At 49.2% G+C, this 23650-nt stretch overlaps 1 protein-coding gene across 1 annotated transcript; it reads right to left on the bottom strand.

Annotated features, from left to right (window-relative positions):
• Positions 1-632: 632 nt before the first annotated feature.
• CSUI_004056 (major facilitator family protein) lies at positions 633-22245 on the bottom strand. Its single transcript, XM_068064251.1, has 12 exons — positions 12785-22245; positions 8715-12388; positions 8006-8101; positions 7284-7439; positions 6089-6165; positions 4824-4939; positions 3961-4048; positions 3138-3259; positions 2648-2707; positions 1787-1974; positions 1422-1531; positions 633-1170 (listed from the first exon to the last, which is right to left on the bottom strand). Exon 1 carries the CDS (start codon positions 20572-20574, stop codon positions 18691-18693), a length of 1884 nt encoding a protein of 627 aa, XP_067923773.1. The 5' UTR covers positions 20575-22245; the 3' UTR covers positions 633-1170; positions 1422-1531; positions 1787-1974; positions 2648-2707; positions 3138-3259; positions 3961-4048; positions 4824-4939; positions 6089-6165; positions 7284-7439; positions 8006-8101; positions 8715-12388; positions 12785-18690.
• Between the last annotated feature and the right edge of the window lie 1405 nt (positions 22246-23650).

Genomic DNA, 23650 nt, shown 5'->3' on the forward strand with positions numbered 1-23650 from the left:
CATGGGGGTGTGGCGCAGTGACGTGCCGCCCCGATTTTTTTCGAAGGTGATGATACCGGCTGTTCCACATAGACCTGTTCTGAAGGCATTACTGCCGATGTGGAGAAACAGCTGCGTGATTCCTGATGTTTTTTCGGAGGGGCCGGTGCTCTCGGAGCGGTTGAAGTGTTGGAACCCGATGTGTTCTTACGTGAATCGAAGTGAGTAGCTCCTCGATCCGGCGATCTTGCGAAACTCAAGCCAGGATTGTTACGTCCCTCGCACTGCGGTTCGTGTGCTGAAAATGTTTCTTCATCGTACACTTTCACTTCCTGCTGTGCTCGCATTCCCCGAGTACAAGAATGACACTGTTCGTTCACAGGTGTAACTGAGTAGCGGGTGAAGTCGTATCTTACCCGTACACTGGTTTCTGCAGTGTTCCGGAGATCACTCTGCTGTACATCGTTCTTGATACAGTCTTTAATGGTCCGTGTACTGTTACTGGAACCCTGGGTCCGAATGCACGCGCGCCCACCTATGTTTCGGGAAATGGACTAAACTCTCGTAGCGTGTTACGGCGCGTCGAAAGGACTCTACACTACGGAGTAAAGGCCACGCCTTTGAACACATATGCGCAAGATCGAGTTATGGCACCGCGCGCTCAGGGCCTGTCCCGCGACTTCTTGTTTCATTCACCCATGCTGCCGCAGTTGCAACAACCAGAAAGGCTCCTCAATTTCTGCATACAGATTACGTGGCTACTCAGGTCGCCTCGCATGTAGATGTTGCCAATTCCCGGGTAGAAACCGCTACACTTGCCCTTATCGAAGGCCACCAGTTGCGAACCACAAGACCTTGCACGACCAGGGCACACAATCGAAAGGTCATTGACCACGAGAAGAGAGGCACGCCAGTGAGTAGGGAGATCCAGACGGCTTTCACGAGAGTGCAGGCCCCAACGAAAAGAAACGCGAGCGGTTGGAAAGTGAGAAAGAGTCAAGATCACTGAGACGGTTGAAAAGAAATACATCGATTCATCACAAAACGTCTTCTCAGGCGAATCGCAGCTCCTATGAAAGACTGCATCTGCTGTCGAGTATTACTGTGCCAAAGAAAACGCAGTCCTCTGGTGCGAACAGCTTGGGGTGGACGGACGTTAAGACTGGGCCACCATCTTGGGCATGTGAGAGCCTGTACGAGAACAGTCCGAGTGTTGGTAGGTACGGCGACAGTGAACACGAACAGACAGGCTCACAGGCTTGGCCCGTGGAATATCCAGCAACACGTGCGGAGTGAAAGGATTTGTTCACATGCTCGATGCAAACGAGTGGCCGCTACGACGGGGGCACTGCAAGTCATTTCACAGAGGCGCGCGTTCGACGGCTACCGACTTCTCCACCGCCGCTTCGCACTCAAAAACTACGATAGCAGTCTGAGCTTGCCTGTCTGACAGGGAGGAATTTTCATGAACTCGTCCCAATCGTAGCTCTTCGCCTTACAGCACGACCATGATTTCATGCAGTCACGAAATATCGGCTCTCCGGGATGAAAGCTGACAACACACGGAAATCCACAAGCCAGCATCTACTCCAATTCCGCAACCAATCTTCACCCTCTGTGCTTGGATTGACACTGACACACACGTTTTAGTGCCCTAGTCAATCCCACGACCGTGTCTGGGTCAGACCGGCCGACGGCAACCAGAAGCACCTGTGCCTTCCATTGATACTGTACCTGGCCCGCTGGCGCTTAGTCTTGAAGACACGCCATTCTGCGCACCTAAAACCCTTCGCCCTCAGGGCATTACCTCAAAATCGAGGCTATCCCCGGAAAACAACAAGACGTTACACCGGCCCTCCACACACGTGAAATCAAAATCTGGTGAATTTGAGATGAACCTTCGACATACTTGCAGGCAGTGGAAGAATTTTCATCTGGGGAGTATTCTTTGTGACATCCCTTGTTACAGCATTTGTACTTGCCCTCCGGTGTGACCTGGGCAGACAGCACATTGAGATGTGAGCACTCATGGCCTTAGCCTTAATGCCGCAACACCAATCTTTGACTTGACGTCAGGAAACCATTCCACCAAAAAACAACACAAATCAGTGGAGTTCTGCGGCGGCGACTCTGCACGAGATTCCCTGGTGTGCAACAAAAGCTGGCGTCAGCCTCTGGTGGCTTGGGCGGAGCTCGCAAGCACGAGAGCTCCGGCAGAATTCCTGTGTCAGTTTACAAGAATCCAAGATGGCAACCCACTGGCCCTTGTCAGGACGGAACGTGCCGTTGACTGACACTCCTAAAGTGTGTTTATGCTTCGTCTGGTATCTTTTCTGAAGGCAGCCGACGCGTAAGTAAAGCCAACGAGTATAGTCTTGACCGGTACAGCAAGTTGAAAGACACCCGTAACGACATATCTTACTCAGTCTCACTTCTCTTCACACTCCCGTCGGCTAGTTTTCTTGTTCTCGTCACTAATTGGAGAGAGTGATCGCACACCTATGGTTTGTTAGTGTCAACGTCAGCATCGATAATCGCGGAACTGTTTGCACAACTGTAGCAGCAGGCTGTAAGCATTAATCTATCTAATCTGCCGTTGGAAAAATGATAACCGGTGTTCTTGCTGGCCCTGTGTAGACAGTGCGGAGAGGGAAACTCAAAGCCTTACCAGAGGCTGCATCTGAGGTTTGGGAGCTTCCGCTGCCGCAGCGGCTTCCTTCTTTGACGCCTAGTGAGCAAACAGCAAAAGAAGTACTGTGGTCATCAGTAAAGCACAGCAGCCGACGAGGAGGCGGAACGCACGAGAAGGCGCAGCTTCCCGCCCCTTGTGCTGTGACAACGGGCGGCGACGAATGGTACTCGGCCGGCGATTGAGCATTTGTCACGCTACTCCATGTTTTGGAATGTTTCTTTCTATCTCGGGACTACAAGCATGTACGTCTGTTGATGAATCCGTCCGGAAGTGCACCTCTTCTCAAAACACATCTGTTAAAGGTGACGAAGAAGAGGAAAGAGGCAGGCCCTGCTACTTTTTCTGACGAAGACGGATGAGAAGACAGAACTAAGATAGGCGCCTAAAGAAAAACTTGCGGACAAATCAGATACGGCGTACTAGCTCTCTCCATGAACCGTTCGAACAACATCCTGGGAGCACATACTTCTTGCTGTTCCCTATTGAATTCTTCGATGTCTTTCACTACAGCAGGAGAAGGAGAAGGTGCAGGAGGAGCTGCGACAGGCTTCTGAGGCTTTTCATCTGAATGCTTTCCTGAAGTGCAGCCTGGGGAAGAAGAGACAAGCCGGACAGTGCCGCCGCGGAAGCACCAGACAGATGGCGTACAGTGATGTCTAGATCAACGTAGTCGGACGAGACTAGTGTATTATTTGGTAAAAGACGAACCCGGCGTCAACACTATCCACACCACGGTGGGTTTGGCTCAGCTGTGTCGAGACTGTTCTGGACGTGTCAGGCTTTCTCCAGGCCAGAGACGTAGCACTCTTGCTTGTTTGGTATTCAGACACCCGCTGCTACAGATGGAGTCCGCGGAACACGTGCACACGTATATGAATGACATCGCTTTAGCTGTCTCGATATACAACACCCGTTTTCCTGGAATGCAGTGAGCACTCAGGCCAGTGAGCCCGCAAACAGATTCTGACCCCGCTGCTCATCTCACTCATAAAAAGGGCTCACGAGAAGGCTGATAAGGCTGCTAGGAAAAAGGCGTCTTTACTTGCATGCAGTACGATTCGTAGAATGTTGTCAGGCCTTCCCATCTGAATTTCACACTAGTCAGCAAAGCAAACTGGTCCGGGGTTCTTGAAACTCTTCGCTTTGCTCCGAAGTCTCCGTCGGTGGCTCCAAACCTGTACAGTGTGTTCTAATGCCAGTAACAGGACCTCTCCTAATCTTTCTCTCACGCGACAAAGACGAGCCAAACAAGAAGCGACAAGTAAAGAAAAATTATCCGTCCCTGTTACCTCGGATTGCCATGAAGTCTGTCCAGTCCCAGGATTCTTGGCCACAGCACGGCCATTTCTTCACTCCGTCATGGAACACCGGCATTGCCTGTATGGTCAAAGGCGCGCCTCAGAGCATAGAGAGGGAAGTGCTAAACCGCAGAATAGCCGGTAACATAGAAGTGCGACAGCTAGGAGAAAAAAAAAGCCAGTACTGGAGTCTCTCTTGACACTGTCGTGACACCACGAAAAATCACAGATGTACGTCGAAACTACGCGCTCCGCGGTACGACGATGCACGAGATCAAACCCATGAAAACGGCCAACCCAAGGGAGAGGGAAGGAAGGCAGATGACAGCAATCCTCCACGGGAGCAAAGCCAGCAAACTCAGAGAGGGAGTAGTAGCAAAGGGTACGGGAAACTGAAAAGACTAGCACCACACGACTTCCCAGATTCGACGGTAGTGGCGATGGAATGACGACGCTTCTTAGCTTGATTCACAGACAAACAGAACTTCCCAATGAAGCCGGGCAAATTAACCAGAAGGGCGCGAGAGCTGGATATAGATGAAAGAAAGCTGAGAGAGACAGGAGAATCAAAATCAACAGGAAGGGGAAGCTTCCTCGGAAAGGGCAGAGGTACAGAGAATTGAGTGGCCGTACTCGTCGTGGAAGAAGGAATGCCCGCATAAAGAACAAGCGACAGGAGCTCCGAAGGCCGAAGAAAGGCACAGACAGCTGGGTTCCGAGAGACTGCTGAGGTTAGAAAACTCGGGACACAGGTAAAGGAGAGATCGAACCTTGTTTGTTGTTCTATAACGAGGAAACATCTTCCCATGTGCTTATTCAGGTACTGCATTACAGAACCGAAGTCGGGCGCTTACCGCGTGATGGAGACAACTTCCGTCTGTATTTTCTGCGTCCGTGAATCGTTTGCCACAGCCTGGCCTTGTGCATTTTCGGGAGGTTGGTTCGTCCATTGTGTGGTAACTGCGGTCCGCTGAATGTTTTACACTCGCCACAAGGACATGTGCTCCCGATGTTAATCGCTTGGCCTGCTCGGAAGCAGTAACCATAGTCCCAAGGAAAGAAGAGAAGACCCCCTTGCCCGCGACCACTCACATCGCTGCGGCACAAGCAGAGTGAGACATAGTTTCCTGTTGCATGCATGCATCAGGAAATCCGACTCGTATCGTGCATGCTATTCTCCGAGCCTTTTGCGCATTACACGGGAACGGGCAGCTCGCTGCCTCCGTCTGAACGGTAACGGAGAATGCTCGGTTTGCCAAACACTGTGGAACAACATGTGGAGGAGAACGGGCTGCTCTAAGGGATTGCACTTGCCTCTTGCTGACGTCTCGAGGAGCTTCCGTCTTACTTTCTCTCTAGCTGTCGAGTTGCAACAATGCCGTAGTGTGGACCCGGCTTGCTATGACTGCACCCGCCTGCGGGCAAGCCAGCTTACTAGCTCGATCTACGCGGGACGGAGGAGAGGGGCGGTCTGTGATGCTCTCTGTCACACGAGGTGCCGCAACTTTAGGTTAAGGTTCGCCAGTGGCTAGAAGTCCAAGAGCGGCTCCGTCCTTGCTACGTCACACTACACAAACACTTTCGCTGTCACGAGACACAGAGTCGGCACCCGTGGTTGCTGGGACGTGCAGAGCCCCGCGCACCCTATCGAAATTCGCTGGGTTCCACTGGAATGTACAGCTCGCCTCTGACAAGGTCTTCTAGTGCTTCCGAGAGAAGAATTAGTTCTCTCCCTACGCTGCGCCCGACGTCTCTGTCAGTGGCAGAAGGTCCGCTCTTCGCGGGATAAGCATTAAACACTCCTCGGGTGTCCTTATCTTCCTGGCACGGTACCGTCTGTCCCCCCACCAAACCCCCCGAACCAACACATTACAGAGCTAGGGACACAACTGGTAGCGGCGGATTATCAGGGCGTGACTGTAGCAGTTCAGCGGCTGACTATCAGCCGATTAAACTCTGTCACCTTTACAGCATAACAGGGCGTGGCAGCCACCGCAAGTGTCGAGGACTCTTTCGGACACGTGCGAAATGTAGGAACGCTGGCAGGATGTCCACCGCTTACTGGGAGAGAGGCAGCGTGCCACGGTGCGCGCATGATGATGTTGGCGGAGAAACTCACAGGAATTGCAGTCCCGTTGAGGGATCCCAGGCTCTTTGACAACAGCAGGCTCGTCCTAACAAGCAGAACTGTATTCCCTAAGGACAAACAAATAACGAAGACTATTCATGGCAGCATTCTTTTTTGGTCGGGGAAGAGCAGGCTGGTCACGCGGTTGGATCAAGAAAATAAAATCAGGTGCCGGAAGCACTGAAGGACCGAAGGATACAATCCCTCAACTGGCAGTGTGCTCTGGAAGTAAAAGAATACTTGAGGGTGCTCGTATAAATAAGAGATGTACCGAACTATGCTTTCATTCAACCGTGCGACGTCCCAGCGTGCGTCAGCGTTCCTTCTGAGAAGGGTCTAGAACCTGATGTTCTCGTCCCCAACCTGTGTGTTGAGTTTATGCGACGCGGGGGCCAAACAGGTGTCGAAGGAACAGACCATTGACTTTGTCACGATACTTTTGGGAGAAAAACGAATGTTACCAAACCACGAGATGCATTGAGACGCCGAGGCCAGAGGGAGGGCAATTTGAGAATGACAAGAGGACCATGCACCACAGAGTGTCTGCTCTCATTGTAGGCAGAGGAGCCCCTGATGGGGAATTGCTAGAAGACGCATGCCCCCTCCATGCGTCGGCAACAGGCAGCCCCCCATTTGCTCGCAGCATGGGGAACCCCTCGAGCTCGGGCAATCGAGCAAGACAAGACAAGACCACGGCAAGCCCTGGCCTATCCAGACACCTTTTCTCCAGGCGACGTCACCAGCGTACCTCGATGAGGTGGGGCCTTTGGTTCCGCTTGCGTTGATCTATGCCTCAGCAAGGGATCCGTAGCACCGCACCTACTCCTTCCTCTTCTGAAAGCTGTCCTTGGACAGTGAAGTCGGAGACTAGGGGGACGAAGTACAGGAAAAAACCGTGAGGGAATCTCTACACGCGCCTGACCTGATTGCTTGTATTTGCTTCTGTGGGGGCCTTCTAGCTATTCCTGCCAATGTGCTGCCTATAGCCAGATTTTCAATGATCGTCACAGCTTGCTAGTGTGTATCGTCTGTGATGATCAGTTGGCTCTACAAGCCAAAGAGGTTCGCATCCTCAAAACTCCACATCGTCGTGATCGTCTCTCCCCGTGGAAAGCGAAACCTCTCGGTGTAGTCGGGACAGTTCGGGTACATGGTAGAGTCACGCAGCGCTACTGTGACCGCTTGCCTTTTTGTTAGTGTAGCACTGACCGAAGTCACAGGGCCATGCTACCACGGGGAAGCACCGTGCCCGGACGGAGGCGACAGATCATCCAACGGCACAGCCCAGGAACCAGGTCCAGAAAGAATCCGAGCCTAGGGAGTACGCGCTCTCTCGCAGACCCTGAGGGCAAGAGACAGTAGCGGAGGGACGCCATGGTCCACGCATAGGCGGAAAAGTCAGAGAACTTGTACGCGTTCGCCGGCCTCAGCACGTCATCGGCGCAGCGTGGGTCGGGTGATCCGTGCTGCGCCACTTCTCGGAGCCCGCCCTAGAGTGGTAAAAGTTGTGACCAGCCATCCACTGTCCGTTGACGGAGCGATCTTTCCGTTGTAAAAACACGGAAGTCCGTACTGAAAACTGCGTAGTCAATGCGTAGAGTGACGATCTTGGGACGGCACCCTGCAAAGTATCGACACGTTGCATACGGTCAGAAAACCTTAGACTTCCGGAAGAGGGGACCATCTGCTCCGGTGTTTCTGGGACTTTGCTCGAAACTGCATCGCTGTTTGCGTGTGCACCACCCGTTGACTGCACGTAACAACAGAGTGAGGCAAGAACTGCCCTCAGCGCTGTTCGTCAGCACTCTACCGCTTGGAGTTTAGCTACAAAGGTTTGTCCGTAGAGGCATGAAAGTCTCCAAGCAGACGCAGCAATCCGTTTCGATTCTTCACTTGCGTGAACACTACCTGCAAAATTGCTGCGGCTTCTTTTTTTTCTCGGACATCCTCCAGTGAACGCGCGAGAGGGCAGCGTGGAATTTCCTCTCCCAGCTTGAGCATTGTCTGTAGATGCGACGAACGGAACCAAGAACCCGTGATCGGTTGGACCGTCCCCCGGTACCCATGCCGACTGCTGGATAGACTTGCTGCTAGGGCTGGATCAGGAGTAGTTCCCATGGCGGCCACAGTCGACACTGAGTACGCTGGCTAGTGGCGCCTTAACCACATCTCGGTGCCGGGGTCGACTTTCCCCGGCGGAGCAGAACAGTTTTGATGCCAGCATTCTTCGGAAAACGAAGCAGGTGTGCCACTGCTGGCTTAGTAGTCTCCCTCCGTCTTTCTCTGTGGTGATGATAGGGCACATTCTGAGAAGAGCGAGTATGGTGCTGCCACCTAAGCCAGTGGGCACTGCGTGTTGGCGTGTCTGCGTGCCGCCGGCTCGATGGTCGGTACTTTTCCTTGCGGTCCCTTAAGTGCGAGCTACGCGCCGATGCTGTCTTCAGCCACTGACTGGCAAGACAACTTTTCTCAGTGCCGTCAAACCGGCTTGCTTTTTTCTGTTTCTGACCAACGAAACCACATCCTGAAACAGTTTTCTTTGAGAAAGCGAGGTCACTCGTAGGTGTTCGCTGCGTTGCGTGTCAGGCCCTTCCTTCTGCGTGTGAGGAAGCCGCACCTGACAGCCCCATGCTGCGCAAGCGTGGCAGTCGATCTTTCTTTTTCTCTCGTCCAGCTAGCTTGGCGGTCGATTCGTTTCTTGATTTCATTTGTGGAACACCGTCTTCTTTTTCTTTCTCTCTCCTTTTCTTCTCTGAGGTCTCCTCCCCCTTTGTCTAGAATTTAGTCGTTGCCGCTCGAGCTTTTTCGTCTTCGAGCCGTCAGCAACTAGACACAGGACCACAAACCAAGAGCCATGTGCAACCTTCTACGAGCCGTCCAGCTGAAATCTTTTTTCTTCTTTCCTCTGCCGTCCCACTGTGTCTCCTCCTTACTGTGAAATTGCCCTATTTGTCATCCTCGTTTGCCTTTCAGGAATACGGGCCACCTGCAAGAGCCGTGAACAGGATAAGTGGACTGCGGTGCTGGCAAGCCACTTCAACTTCAACATGAGGCGATGACAAAACTTCTTCCTCCTCAGCTATTCGCTTTTGTTTCTTCACATGCCACCTTGGCATGATTTTATCGTTGGGAAGGCGACACTGCGGAAACAGCTCCATGGTGGCTGACAGATTTCATCAAAGCTTTATGGTTTTTCTTTCGGGGTCTGTTTGAGGAGCTTCCGCACCTAACGGTTCTCTCAGTTTGTTAGAATTCTCTAGCTTCAGACGGAGAGCCAGCTTTCGTTCTATGTCTTCGGTTGTCAACGCATCGTAAAAGCTGTTCTACTCTTGAGGGAATCCCTGTTGTAGAGGTATGAGTGTTCGAGGGCAATCAGTTCTTCTGGCTATCCCAGCAACCCCATCGCTTCGCCTTTTCCACAGAAAGTGCATACGTGTCGATCTGTGTTTGAAGCTGGAGTCTGTTCAGTCGATTGCCACAGACACTTAACTTCTTTTCTGAAGGCAACCGATACAAAGAGCGGACACTTCATGATGAAACCCCGAAGGCATGCTAAAGGGTGTTCTTCACCTTCGGACTACCATCAAGATGACATGAATTCTGATGTGGATGGAAAGAAATCTCTCCAGTCAGCATCCTTATCGATGCCTAGTAAGGGAGGAGGCAAAGAAAGAAGCTTGTTTTCATTTAAAGGGCATTTGTCCAAAAGGGTTGAGAAGTCGAAACCTCCACCCCTGCAGTTCTCGTTTGAAGGAGATCTTTACAAGAAAAAATCTCGACCAGCTAACGATGAGGAATCAACGTCCAGCGGGTCTGACACGGACTGCACCTTATGCGTAAGGCAAAGCCATCAAAGACGAGCCTTTGAGCGTTTTCAACGGATGAAGGAGCAAGAGAAACTTGCCTTACAGCAGATAATTAAACCGCCTCTTTCCCGCGTCCCCATTGTACGGGATCCCTTGCCAATCAAAGCCGAAGAATTCAATCCTCTCCGCCCCGAGCAAGGAAAACTGATCCGACGCTTGTGGAAACATGCTCACAAAACGGTTGAAGATCCAGAAAGTACTCCTCCGTTTCAATGGGAACGCACTGTTCCTTCTCCACCATCTTGCTTTGAGGGGACGTCTCCCTCTCGTAAGCAGACGGCTATACGTGCGTCATCACGAGGTGTACGTACACCGTCGTCGGGATGCGACGGTACGGGTAAACGCAGTAGCAGCTCATCCGTACCAAGGCAACTACGGCGGCGCTCTACTGCTATCAGATCAGTATCAAGACATGAAGAATATCCACAGACTGAAGGGACTCGTTCTCTTTATACCACAAGTAGAACTCCAGGAGCTTCAAAAAGATCATCTTACGAATCAGTGGGTGATGCGAGAGGATGGCAACAGCAACAGCGTGGTCGGGAGAGAACTCGACAATACCCGACTGTTGTATTAGGTCGGTCAAAAAGTCCACATTATCTCCGAGATTTCAAGCATTATGGTATAGATGCTCCAGGGTATGAGACCATGCACCCAGGAGAAGTTTGTGATACAGGCATGACATATACCAAGCAATATGAATTGCCTACCATATCTCGATTCCTAAAGGCCAAGCACCCTGTTTTTCTGAGAGCGCGGAGCCAAACACCTTCCCGAAAAGTCCGGAGTCCTGAACCTTCTCAATCTACTGAAAGTGATGAAGACGAAACAGACGAGGAAGAAGAAGAGGAAACGGAGGAAGAGGAAGAGGAGGAAGAAGAAGAGTGTGTGACTCCTCCTATGCTTGTCGTAGGAGGTCCGGCCTCTGTCTGTGTTCCCATTGGCCCGCCTAGAGTCTCCGTATCGACAGCGACCCCTTCACCATGGCCTCCGACTGTAGCTCATCCTCCTGGTCATCACATGATCCCTATGCCTGCTTTTCTACCTCAAGCGACTCCTCTTGCATCTCGAGGCAGGAAGTCCCAGAAAAGCGAATTAAAACACCGCCATAGGGAAGGGGAAAGCATAGCATGGCCAGGGGGGCAACCCCACGATACCCGGAGAAAACAACAGAAAGGGCATGAAATCATTGGAAGCGAGCGATTCAATGAGTGTTGTAACTTCTGTTATGGGCCTGAACTCAATTGGGATTCTTATGGGCTTGCTCAACACTTACATGCAACAACAGCCCAAAGGAGTGATCTTTCTGACGGGGGGGCTTCTTCCTTTTCTGATGTCTCTGAAATGAGAGATGGACGTACCCTGGGGGGGTTACCTCAACCCCAAGTGATATGCCCGCATATGTCAGTTATCCCACCTGTCCTTTCTTCTTCTCCTCCTCCTCCGCTTGCGCCAGTTGTAGCTCAACAACCGGCCTATGCCAGTGTACACCAACAACCCTTCCAGCCTGTGATGACTACGACCGCACCTATAGCTTCTACCGCAACAGTACCATCACAGTCGCATCCTGTACCGGCGCACATACATGTCGCCCAACCTGGTACTGCACTTGGGATTAGAGTTGTTGGAGGGAAGGATTTTACACAGGAACAGGAAGGTCACTCAGGACACACCGTGGTCCCCGCCCCGGTCAGTTGTCCGGTGCATATGCACGCTCCAGGGACTTCCTCCCCGGGAACTGCCTCAAGTCAACCTCATCATCATCAGCATGTGATTCCTGTTACTCGGGTAGTTGCTCCTGTTGATGCTAGTGGGAGTGTGCCCCAGACTGCAGGAGTTTGCAGGAGGGATCAAGGTTCTTCCGTACATGTGCAAACTACACAAGAAAGCCCTGTTACCGGAGGACTGCCGGGTGGTACTACTACTGCTGCTGTCCCCCCTTCCAGAATTGCTGGACGTGGAGTGCCCTCTCGAGGCGTCGAGCAGCAAAGGGTTGATAAGATTGAAATGAATGCTGTTACGCTGCAACCTACACGGGTGACAACGGGAACACAACCGTCTGTGGTCATACAGCAACCCCAGTATAGTACTCAAGGAGACCAAGGGGGGGGATCTTGTTTTGAGTGTCGATTGTTTCCTTGTGGTCAGCAACACGTCACGAAGTTAGAGCGCCAGCCGCCATTAAGAAAATCTGTTCGTTTTAGTACATCGATGCCGAGTGAAGGAGGCCCTGCTGCTCAACCCACTCAAAGTTACCAGACAATCAGTAGGGGCAATGCTCCACTGGCTGTGAATATTCCGCCGTCTCCGGGATCTTCTCATACATTATCACCACCATCTTCATCTTCCGATGTGGTGGGAGGGAGACCTGCGGTATATCCAGCGACTGCGCAGATTTCGTGCACCAGGACATCAGGCGTACCACCTTGTCAACAAGGAACTCGAATTGTGCGGATTACAGATCAGGCCGACCACGAAGGAGGCGGCGCAGGAAGTGCCGGTGCCGTAGCCGGAATAGTCGGCAATAGCGGAGGAGTGGGCTACAGGGTGCAAAGGGTCTATCCTACAAGACTGTCAGGAGGTGGCAGTCCTCAAACGGTGGAGGGGAGCGTGCACGGTGGTACTACCCATGCTTGGTCGTCGCCGTCTGGACAGGTACTGTGTGGTCGCCCCATTCCGCCGGCCAGGGCTTGTCATTCTTCCTCAGTCACCCAACCGCAACAGAGATACCATGGCCAGCCTCATGTGTAGAACTGCATTTCCTTCTAGAGTAAAAAGTTGAAAACTTCAGTTGGGTCGTACGGATGTGTGCTAAACTCACAATCAGTTTTTTTGTTGACTGGAGGTAAGAGTAAGAGTCTCCTCGATGCCCGCCTATATATGAAGAGTGTTGCATGCTGTACCTCCTTCCTCCCCTCCACTAGGACACGAAGTAGTCAGTGTGAATAGCAAACATCTCCGCAAAACTCCATCATCACTTGCATCTTGACTTCTGCATCTTACCCGCCCACCTGATATACATCAGTCCTAGTTTCGAGGTGAAGGATCCGCGGCTGAGTCGATGAACAGTCTTTCCCGAAAGGGGAAGATGTGTGTCTTTTTCTGTCGCCGTGTTACCGAAGTCCATACATTCTCTGTCTGGTGAAGAACGAACCTGCATTAGGTTTCTTTTCTCTTCATTATGACACAAACTCGTAGAGAACGAGCCTTCCCTCAGCCTTACAGGAATGTAGACGGACGAAGTCTTTCTGGGTTATGCTGCTTTGGAAGCGTATCAGGAACTAATTCTGGCACTGGCCCTTCACAGCCACTGTCGTAGGAATCTGTCGTAGCCTGTGTGCTGACGAAGGCCTTCAGCTTCCACCGCAGTATGTCCCCGTTGAAACAGTTGAACTCATCTCCCATCTGGTGACAGGAGGGCGCGCCATGTCTCGCAACCTGGTGACAGGGTTTCCCCCCCCCGGAGTCGCTCTCTCCAGTCACAAGCTGGGGTGTAGCATATTCCATTGGACCGACCTACATCCGAGCAGCTGATGAACTGGTCAAACCTATACTAGCATCTCCACTAGTCTCTGCGTAACTTCTTCCCCCTCAACTAACCAGTGACTTCGCCCCCGAAGACACGCTCCTCCCTCATCGTAGCCCTTTGCGAACACGGAATCTCTACTGGAGTCTTCGAGAATCCCCCCTCTACACGCGAGCAGCCTATAACTCATGTTGCCTAAAAGTGCCCTAGATTGAAAGAGGTTCTAAACTCTCGGTCATTCCGCTCTGAACTCTCCACCCGCCTGTCTGGGGTGGTACGTGTGGCCGGTGTGTTTTTTGTTCTTAGGGAAACAGTCTTCTTACGCTAAACTGTCAACTTACTCATACACATTCGAGAAACATCACCAGACAGGACACGGCTTTCCTCTTTTCTTCTATTCTAGCCGGAAAATCGACGAAATGACCAGAATGGACCTGTCTGTAGTCACTCACTCTCACAGAGCCTGTAGCACTAAGCTTTTGATAGTACAGGGCATCGCCGACGCCTAACCCCTGTGTGCGTTTTCTTTTTCTCTGTTAGCAGGGGGGCAAATCCCCTTCCCACCACCGAGCCATCTCAGCATTTGCGTCATGGCCGGAACGGGTGACTGAATGGCCTGACTACCGACAAAGGAAAAAAAAAAAAACCGTGAGAACAGGTCTACCCATCCATCATCGCCTCTTTCTGCTCACCACATGTCCCTGCCCTTCTCTCTAAGTATATGAGAGAGACGGACGTTTCTCACGGCCTACTCGTGGAAAAAATTACTGTGTATGGTATACGAAGGAGCGTACCGCGTGCTCTGATCCTTTGAAAAAAAAGATGAAAAAAAGGGCTATCTATCTAAAAAAGGATACACACACGAGCGCGGGAAAAAGGAAAAATACTCAGCAACACAGCGAGATGGACGACCGGGTAGAGTGCCGGATTGGTGACGGCTTTGCCCCTCCCGGTCTCTCCTGTCTGCCGTCCTTGTTTGTTAATGCTCACATAAAAGAAAAAAAGCCAGCTAGCTGTTGAAGAATGAGAAAGATCCATCTCTCACCAGCATCGAGAGAGATTTCCTTTCCTTCTGGGGAAAGAACAAAAGAACTGACAACCAAATTTCTGTGCCAGAACGAAACTCTACGGGAATTCTCATACAACCTCTCAAATCAACCACCCACACACACCTCATGACAACTCGCGGCCAAAGATCCTGCTGTATGGTACGCAGAAATCACCACCATACAGGGCGCCTCAACCGCACCTCTCGAGGAGTGTTGGGAGTAACGATCAAAAGGCTATCCTATGAGTTCACAGCAACTCGAATGAAAAAAGATACCGATCCGAATCATAGGATCTTAATGACTCAACTGCCCGGTCATTCGCTGAGTCATCCGTAGGTCACACGTACCAACCCCCCACCTCTCTGCTGATAAGTAAACAACACAGAGCCTTTGTCTCTTTCCTTTCTTCGTCTAATTCTTCTACGTATCTTCTCTCATCACGTTGAATATGTGTGAAGACTCCTGACAATGCTCTCTTCTTTTTCTTCTACCTTACCATTCCCTCTACGATCCAAAACACATATACCAGAATACAGTCAAGTGGGGCGCCTCAGTGGGTGTGAAAAGAATGACACAAACAAACGAAGACTTGACTACCCATGAAGAACCACTACTGACTACCTAGCTCTACGTACATACTTACTGCTGACTTCCTGCATTGCGTACGGATCGCGACACGGCTAGCTAGCCAGCTAACTAGCTAGCTCGCTCACCGCGTCGTCAGTCATTCCACTCCACAGAACATGAAACCACCCCAAGACGCCATCGACAATCGCGACCGTTATCGTCTGCAAATCATCGAGTCATTCGAGTCTCCTCTTCACTATATCATGCGTCCTACCAACCATAGATTCTCTTCAATGAGGTTCTCTACTTTTGTCTCGCTCGCTTCCCCCAGAATCTCTTTGCTGCCCCTACACCACGACAGCGATATCCATCCGTTTTCATGGGGAAAAAGGAAAGAAAAACGGAATGCTCATGGCACTGTGAGCGATCATCCATGACTTTCGCGCATGCAAAATAGCTATCCAGACAGGACAGCAGAATTACTCGACTCCCGAACTATATCGATGATTGAAGATGTGCCTACTACACGGGAGGTAGAACCTTTGGTTAACCTTCTTTTACTTCTTCGCTATCACCAACAGAAAGCAAGACTACGCACCCCCCTTCCCCCGATGAGAGGTGAATTGGGTGCAGCAACTGGGGAGAACGAGAGACAAAGATGATCACATAAGAGAGGGGACGATGAGCGGAGTGAGGAAATCAAGGAGACTCACCTCCTCTGTATGATGACGGCTTGGTATACACCCCTCCCTCATCACGTCTCATCAACAGCCTTCTTACCGTTCATTCACTCCTTCTACTGCACCCAACAAGCTCTCAACCGCCACCCACAAAAAATCCTACCGGTTCTTTATCTCTCTACGAATACACATACATATATATGTAGGCCTCTCTTGTATCTCATCGTCACTTTGGACAGAGACGACAACCCAAGAGAGTCAGAACAGTGAGGGGGTTGTTGAACAAGCTTCCATATCTTCTATCATACATGGAAGTGCTAATATACATATACATCTACCCCTCTCCTCTCCCTCACCCCGTCTAACATGAGGTCCTCTAACAGATGACAATCGAGATGTAGCAGTGCGCCTCGACAAATGAGTCTTCTGTTTTTCTAACCGGCCATAGTATAGAGATCTACGCACAGATATAGGTCAATACACAGAGCTATGATACCATCATCATCGTCAGTACGATCGTTAGTATACGTTCCGCCTGTCCATGCGACTCCTTGGAGAAGGGAGTCGTCTATCTGTGTTTGCGTAGGTTCGAACCTAAAAAGCATTACTCCCCACCACCCCGAGCATCACAAGGATCTTCGAGGTTTGAATAGGTAGGAGACTGACAGAGCGAGAATGAGAGAATGACCCGCAATGAAGACGACGAAGATAAACGCCGTCTCTAATACATGATAGAAGAAGTTGAAGTTCGTTCACTGAACACGAATGTTTCGTTGGACAAAAACGAGAACAAAGAAAGCAAACAGAAGAGAAAAGAGAACAGAAAACTCATCCAACACACCATCAACTCTCCTCTCCCTCCTCTCAAATCTTCCTTGTTTGTCAAATGCCCTAAAAACGCATGCACGCCGGCAGGCAAACAAGTCCCAACGGACTGGCTGTCTTTCTATTTCTCATCTAGGCCACGATATCTAGAGAGTCTGGAAAGAAGAGAGGATTGAAAACGATAAAACTTTCAAACGACAAAAAAAACCAAATCCATCAGACCCCGTCCTACTACCTATCTGTCTATCTATCCACCCTCTCTTCTGTACAGACAATGAGAAGAACAAGTTCTATCAAATTGCTCTGTCACAGTTCCTCGCCTCCCTAATATACACGAAGAAGAATGAAAGAAACCTATCATCTTCTTATCTTCCTAGCCATGCACACAACACGGCACCATATATACCATCAACATATCCCTCCTCATAAGTGACACCTCTATACTATGATACATCCATATCATCTATCTCCCTGTCTATCTCTAGGAAGGTGTCTATTCTCGCATCAACAAGTCTCCTAGATCTGCCTTTGTTGAGCTCAGTAACTCTAGTAGAACTTTCTTCTTCCTCTTCTCACACCTTTTCAGAGGTCATAATGTGTCCGACCTCTGAAGAAAGAAACAAGTAAGCACCTTCACAATCGGTCTTTCATCATTCCCTCCCCCTCGCTTTCACACCCCCTTTCCCCTCATGATAACTGTTGGCTATCCTCTAGTGTTCACCCCCACCACACCCATCTATCTCCTTCCTTCCCGCCTTCTCCCTTTCCTCTTCTGCTGTACAGTCGAGAAGAAACAGAAGGCTTCGCAGTAAGATTGCCTTTTCTTCCTCATGCACGAACCGTCAGCAGACAAAGAGGGGAAAGAAAGGGAAGACCTTTTCTTCCCAAGTTCACTGCCTTCAGTAAGACTTCCAAAGAAGACAAAAGAACCAACCTTCCTCTATGCAAGACGAATAAATAACCCAAGATGACGATGATGAAAAGAAAAGCTGTAGGAACGGCGAAGACAAACGACAAGAACTGTAGATGTGTGTACACAACTGCGTTCTCTGTCTGATGGTGTACGTACAGCAGAAAAAGGAGTGAGTGAGTTGATGCTTCATATGACCCCTTCCGTCTTACCACCAAAGCCGACGAAAGGACCAAACACAACCCGAAAAAAGGAAAGACTCCCTCAGAACTCGTCTCTTCTAAACCTTGACAATAATAGACTTATACACATCTTTCTTTCTTCTATTTCTTCTATCCCCTCCCAAAATTTCCTGTCTCACTCTTCCGAAACTTCTTGTTTTGCTCTTCTGGATACTTTTCTTCGGCTTCTTCTGTATTATCATCTTTACGCCCGCTCAGCATGCACGCATCCAGGAATCATAGCAGCAGAACTGAAGTAACAAATGAACGCATCTCTCTCTCTTTCTTTCTCCCTCTCTCGCTATGCGCAAGAAGAGAAAAAGAGAAAGCACTTGACAAGATCTGTTGCTGAAGAACTTTCTCTTCAGACATCTCAATGAAAAAGAAGTAGAAACTTCGATTCTTTTTCTATCTCGCCTCTCCAACAAAGATAGAGAAAAAAGAAGAACAAACTGCTTATCATGGTAATTCTCTTCTTCCCCTCCCTCTACCTCTTCATCTTTCCCGCCTTCTTTTCTCCTACCTCTATGTAAGAAGAGAAAGAGAAATCTTCTATCTCTCTCTTTCTCTCTTTCTCTTTCCCAAGAAGAGAACAGCGTATCTTCCTCATGTTGTTGTTCATATTCTTCTGATACGATACGGTTACTTCTTTCTTGGAGACGATGACAAACATCCCCTGAGACATACCAATATCCATCTGTCTCTCTTCCTCTTTCCTCATCGATCTTTTTTCTCTTTATCTTCATTACCTCTTCTTCTTTTCCCCAGACAACCGACAGAGAAACAAAACAGAAGAAAGACCGAAAGAAAAAAAGAGAAAGAAAGAAAGAGAGAGAACCCCTCACATATCATCCCTCCCTCCCTCCGCCTTCCTTTCTCTTCCTCATCTGTCTGTCTATCTTGAATCGATCTCCCCTCTCTCTCTCTCTCCCTTCCTTCCTCCTCTTTCTTACACAACAGATTCCCCTTGGTCGTTCTTCTCGCCATTCTTATGCATAGAGGAGAGGTGTGTGTATTTGTTGTTGCCTCCGTCGACTGCCAGCTGTCGTTTCCTCTTTTGTTCTCGAAACATCTGATAGATAATGAAGCAATTGATAAGGCCGAAGGCAATCATAATGCCATCCACAATTAGAAAATTATCGGGAAACATATCAATTAAGGTGTCCGAAGAGAGCTTATACCATCCGATACTTGTGAGAGAGAAGACACCTCCTATAAGCGATGCTAAACCCGTGAGTTTTCCGAAGAACTCCGACGGAAAGTTGATCGCTACATAGCAATAGAGATTACTCAAGACAAAGGAACAATAGATGAAATAGATTAACGTGGAGATGCCTTTGCATGCAAGAACATTTGGCATAACAAAGATATAGAGAAAGATACCACATGTATTTAAGATCGTGATTACGAGAAGAATTCCATACTTGTCTGTTAACTTTCCGAACATAGGTCCTGGTAAGAAGGATAAGATATTCAAAATACTAAACATCTGATACACATTCGACGACGTCTCTACCCCGTTCTCTATATGGACGACTTGCAATTGTTCTTTGTTGCTCTTCGTATAGAATTCTGCCCGAAGTAAAGCTATAAGAAAGCATGGGACAATAAGAAGAAACTCCTTCGACTTCAAAGATGACAAAAACGTCCCTTTATTTCCTCCTGCACCACCCTCATCAACCGGAGACGAATTGTCCTTATCATTCCCCACAATGAGATTTTCGTTGTCGCCACCCTCGCCTTGTTCTCCCTCATTCTTCTTCTTGTCTCCTGTGGCTTGCTCTGTGGCGACTTCTTGCTCTAACTCGGACTGTCGTTTGAAAGGACGTAAAGGAACAAAACAGATGGAGATGAGGACAGAGAGACCTAGCCCCGCACCTACATAGAGCACGATGACTTTCCAAAAGTCATCTGGACTAAACGCGTCGCCTTGATAGATGGCGGAAAGAATCACAGGGACAGCAAAAGAGATAGAACGTAACGAACCCAAGATAGCCATTAAGAAGGACTCGCTCCCCGGAAAGAGATTTGCGACCGACAGGAGAGGGAGATATCCTGGATCTGCTGCGATCCCTAGGAAGATCCCTCCAACATAATAGGCGGAAAAGGATTGGGAAGAGAAAGCGATCAAGAGCCACCCGGCCGCTTCGATCGTGATCGCTGCCACCATACAAATCTTTGGTCCCGCTGTATCTAAGACAATCCCTGAAATAGCGGATGAAATAAAGTGGGTTGCAAAGATCGTTGTATAAAGATTATTGATCATGTTCTTTCTTGAAGAACAATCGACATATTCTTTGTCCCCCACATGTAAAAAACCTAAACCTGTGGAATCTTCTTTACATACCCAGAGATACGCCCCCGACTTATACAGCATATCTTGCATGCCATTCCAGCCCCAATAAGTGCATCCTTTCAGGAGAACCACTAAACAAAAGAAGAGAGCAAGGACATAACGATTCAGATTACAGGGAATACGAACCTGTCTTGCTTTCATCATATCCTCATCGATTTTGCTTTTCTTTAGTTTCTCATCGTCTGTCTCGCCAGGGTTATCTTTGTCTAGAACAACGAAAGACGAAGAAGCACTTCCGCGCTTCTCATCCTGTTTATGAAGAAGACTCTCTTCATGGCTATCTCCCTGGCCTTCTCCATCTGGACCTCCACACAAAGACACCTTCGTTTCTGTTGTAGGTGTCTCAGCTGTCGCTGCTTCAGGTGAAGAAGGAGAAGAAAGGAACTTTTCATTTGAAGAAGCGGACGTCACAAGCTCAACACTTCCACTGACACCACCATTACCGTTCTTTAAGCTTGTACTACTGCCACCCGCCATGATGAGAAAGATGACGGAAAGAAAGAGACGGAGGGGGAAAGGGGAGGGGGGCGAGATGCTTCAGCCCCGTAGAAGAAAAGAGGAAAGAAAGAAAAGAAGAGAGAATAGATGAAATCGATTAGCAAGTCGACTAAATCGACGGAAGAGAGTGAAAGAGTTGTCGTTGAAAGGTGCAAGGACAGAAGGGGTGTGCAGAGAAAAAGAAGAGAGGAGAGAAAAAGAAGAGAAAAGAAAGACAAAGCCTCGAAGAGGAAGAAAGAAAAGACAAAATGGATCTACTCTTAACTTCTTGACGCGGACAACAAAAGACAACAATGAAATGAAATCTTTCCTCCTCTTTGACTGGGACGAAGAGAATCCAGAGAGGAAAACTGGTTAGGTTCGAAATGCGGGGTATAGAGACGCTTGGAGAGAAAGCAACCGCACTGAGGGGAGAAGGGCTTGCTGGAGAAAGAGAAAGGAAGAGAAAGGGAAAAAAGTGCGAATAGGAAAAAACAACAAAGAAAACTATACAGAATGAAGGAAACAAGTCATTAAATGACGACAACCGCTGAAAAAAAACCAGGATAGAAGGGACAGATCTTTCTTCTTCCTCGTTGAAGAAGGATGAGAGAAGATCGGTCGACAGACACGGAAAGAAACAACGTGCTTACTGGAGATCCCGGGGGAGACAGGGCCGGACGGACGGACGGGGAGTGAGCGGAAGTATGAACGAGAATTCACGATCTTGCGGGAAAACAAACTTCTCTCTTTCTATACAGTCTGTACATGTCAAGAATACGATCATGTGATTCCGTGATGGCCTTGAAAAATGAAGGAAAAGAAGAGAATAAAGGAAAGTAGGAATGTAGATAAAACTCAAGCCAACGCAGGCGGCGGACAACAAAGAGAGAAACTATGCGGAAAAAATGAGTGAGCTGGAACTCGTTCTCTGACTAGGAGAAAATCTAGCTTGATGAAAGAGGTGGGTAGACTGAACACGGAGGACGATAGAGACAAGCAACAGAGGAGACAGAAAGTTCCTTTCAACAAACTCTTCTCAAGAAAGAGAGAGGGCGAGAAAGAGAGACAATGGATGAGGGGGGGGGGAGGGTGGCGGTGGATGACTTTGAACGGGTGGGAAAGGAAAAGCACAAGAAGATGACGAAGAAATACTTGATGAATAATGAAGGAACTCTTTTTTTTCGAGGATTTCTCCTCTTTTATGAACGGATAAATGTAAAGAGATCTTGAAACAAGAAGCACAACGTATCGTTGAAGAGATTCATGCCTACGTCCATAGATGACTGCGCGTATGCGGTGAAGGCTGGCAGCATAAGTTCGATAGCAAAGATGAAGATTTTATCTTTCTTTTCTCTTCTCGTGTTGTTAGCTTTTCTCATTCACTCCGTTGATTGAAGCCATTGCATCAAAGAAGAGGGGAACTGTGAAAGGATGATGAGGGTGACGAAAATGATGACGACGACGATGACGGGTGGTGTTTGCAACAGGGATGGATCAATCGGGGGGAAAAAAGAAAACGAGAGACACCGAGAACCAACCTATCCTATCTCCTCCGTGTTACTGCTGCCGGGCTTCTTCCTCCTCCCACGGTCAGTGGTGTGAATATACCGTAGAGATTTCGGATGACGATTTGACGATGACGTCTGCGATAGATTAAATCGAAGAAACGTCATGTACCAGGTGAACTCAACAAAAGCTTCTCATACTAAATTGTACAGAAAGACTTCTAGAGAGTGCGAACCCATGAGTGGAACAAGAAAGGTGACAGTCACTCGACAACAGAACGATCTATCACACAAAAATTCACTCGCTCGTGTCTCTTGTCCGGTCTCTCTTTCGCTTCCCTCCCCAACACAGGATCGATCATGCAGCTGTTACAGCTCTTCCGATTTCTCTTTTGAATTAGCTTTCCTCGCCGGCACGATCAGTTGCCAAGTAAAGCTCACAGTGGTTTCCTTTTCTCTCGGTGGTGATGTAGATCTACATACTGGCTGGTTCATCCGGAAATATCGAGACAATTTCTGTATTCTTGGGTTTTATTGAAAATCCAACAGAGTTCACCGTCCTGGTGTCCTTCCATCTCTCCGTGAAGAAGAGATAGAACGCAGTCACTGGGCTCGGAGCCTTCCTGGAAATCAAACTTCCTCTTCTTGCTATTGTCAACCCTGACGAGTAACAAGTTGCACCATAGGAAAAAGTTGCATGTCTTGTTGAAAAACAGGAAAAAGGTCGATTCCAGGACTTCGAAGGCAGAGCAGACGAAAGACGTTCGCACTTTCGCTCACACTCTGCGTCCGGGTTCAGTTTACGAGAAAAACTCTAGCAAAAGAACCTCCAAACACATCAGTACAGAAAAGCTATCTTGTCGAAATTCTTGTCTATCTTCTTTCTTGAAGAAAGCCGAAAAGAGTCGTGGGAGAGTCACTGGACACAAGGAAAGTAACGCACCCTTTTACAAGTGTGGAAAACTTGCTCGAGCCTTTTGGGCCTTGGAAAGGGACGTGAAGATAAACGGACAGTATGGAGTTCATTTGTCTTTGGAAAAAAAAAAAAGTCTTCCTTCCAAATGAGTCGCGTAGGAGACGCAGTGTTCACTTTGTCAACAGGGAAAGCGAGATAAAGCAGAAGCCTCTCTGCGACAGCCATTGAGGTATATGTGTGTGTCAGTGAACAGAGAACAAACCTCTTCCTCTTTTAGCACGGAGGGATAATGCGGGAGAGAAGAGTGGGAAGGTGTAGACCACGTTGCTGCAACGAGGATTGCTGCCGTGTTTCTTTCTTCCTTTCTGTCCGCTCTGCTGTTCGAATGTATCCTCGTGGGCATGCATCTTGAATGGCCACGTTACGAGAAAAGAACCGACTTGGCTAATGGGCTGAATGTGTTAACTTGCGTGACTGAGACACATATGGATCTCCAAGGCCATGATCGTGTACGGGAAGCCTGAAGAGGCACCTGTGTGGGACAATTCGCTGCATTCACTGAAAGGCGCCGGATCGTCACGCCGTTTTCCCTTCGCTCCTCTTGCTGAACGTAATTCTAAAGCAGCTCGGCGATTACCTGTCGATCCTCGTG

This window comes from Cystoisospora suis, assembly GCF_002600585.1.
Source record: "Cystoisospora suis strain Wien I chromosome Unknown contig_1821, whole genome shotgun sequence".
NCBI lineage: Eukaryota > Apicomplexa > Conoidasida > Eucoccidiorida > Sarcocystidae > Cystoisospora > Cystoisospora suis.

Excerpts from the sequence above, each read along its gene's own strand:
- CSUI_004056 (XM_068064251.1), bottom strand. The coding sequence starts at position 20,574 with ATGGCGGGTGGCAGTAGTACAAGCTTAAAGAACGGTAATGGTGGTGTC.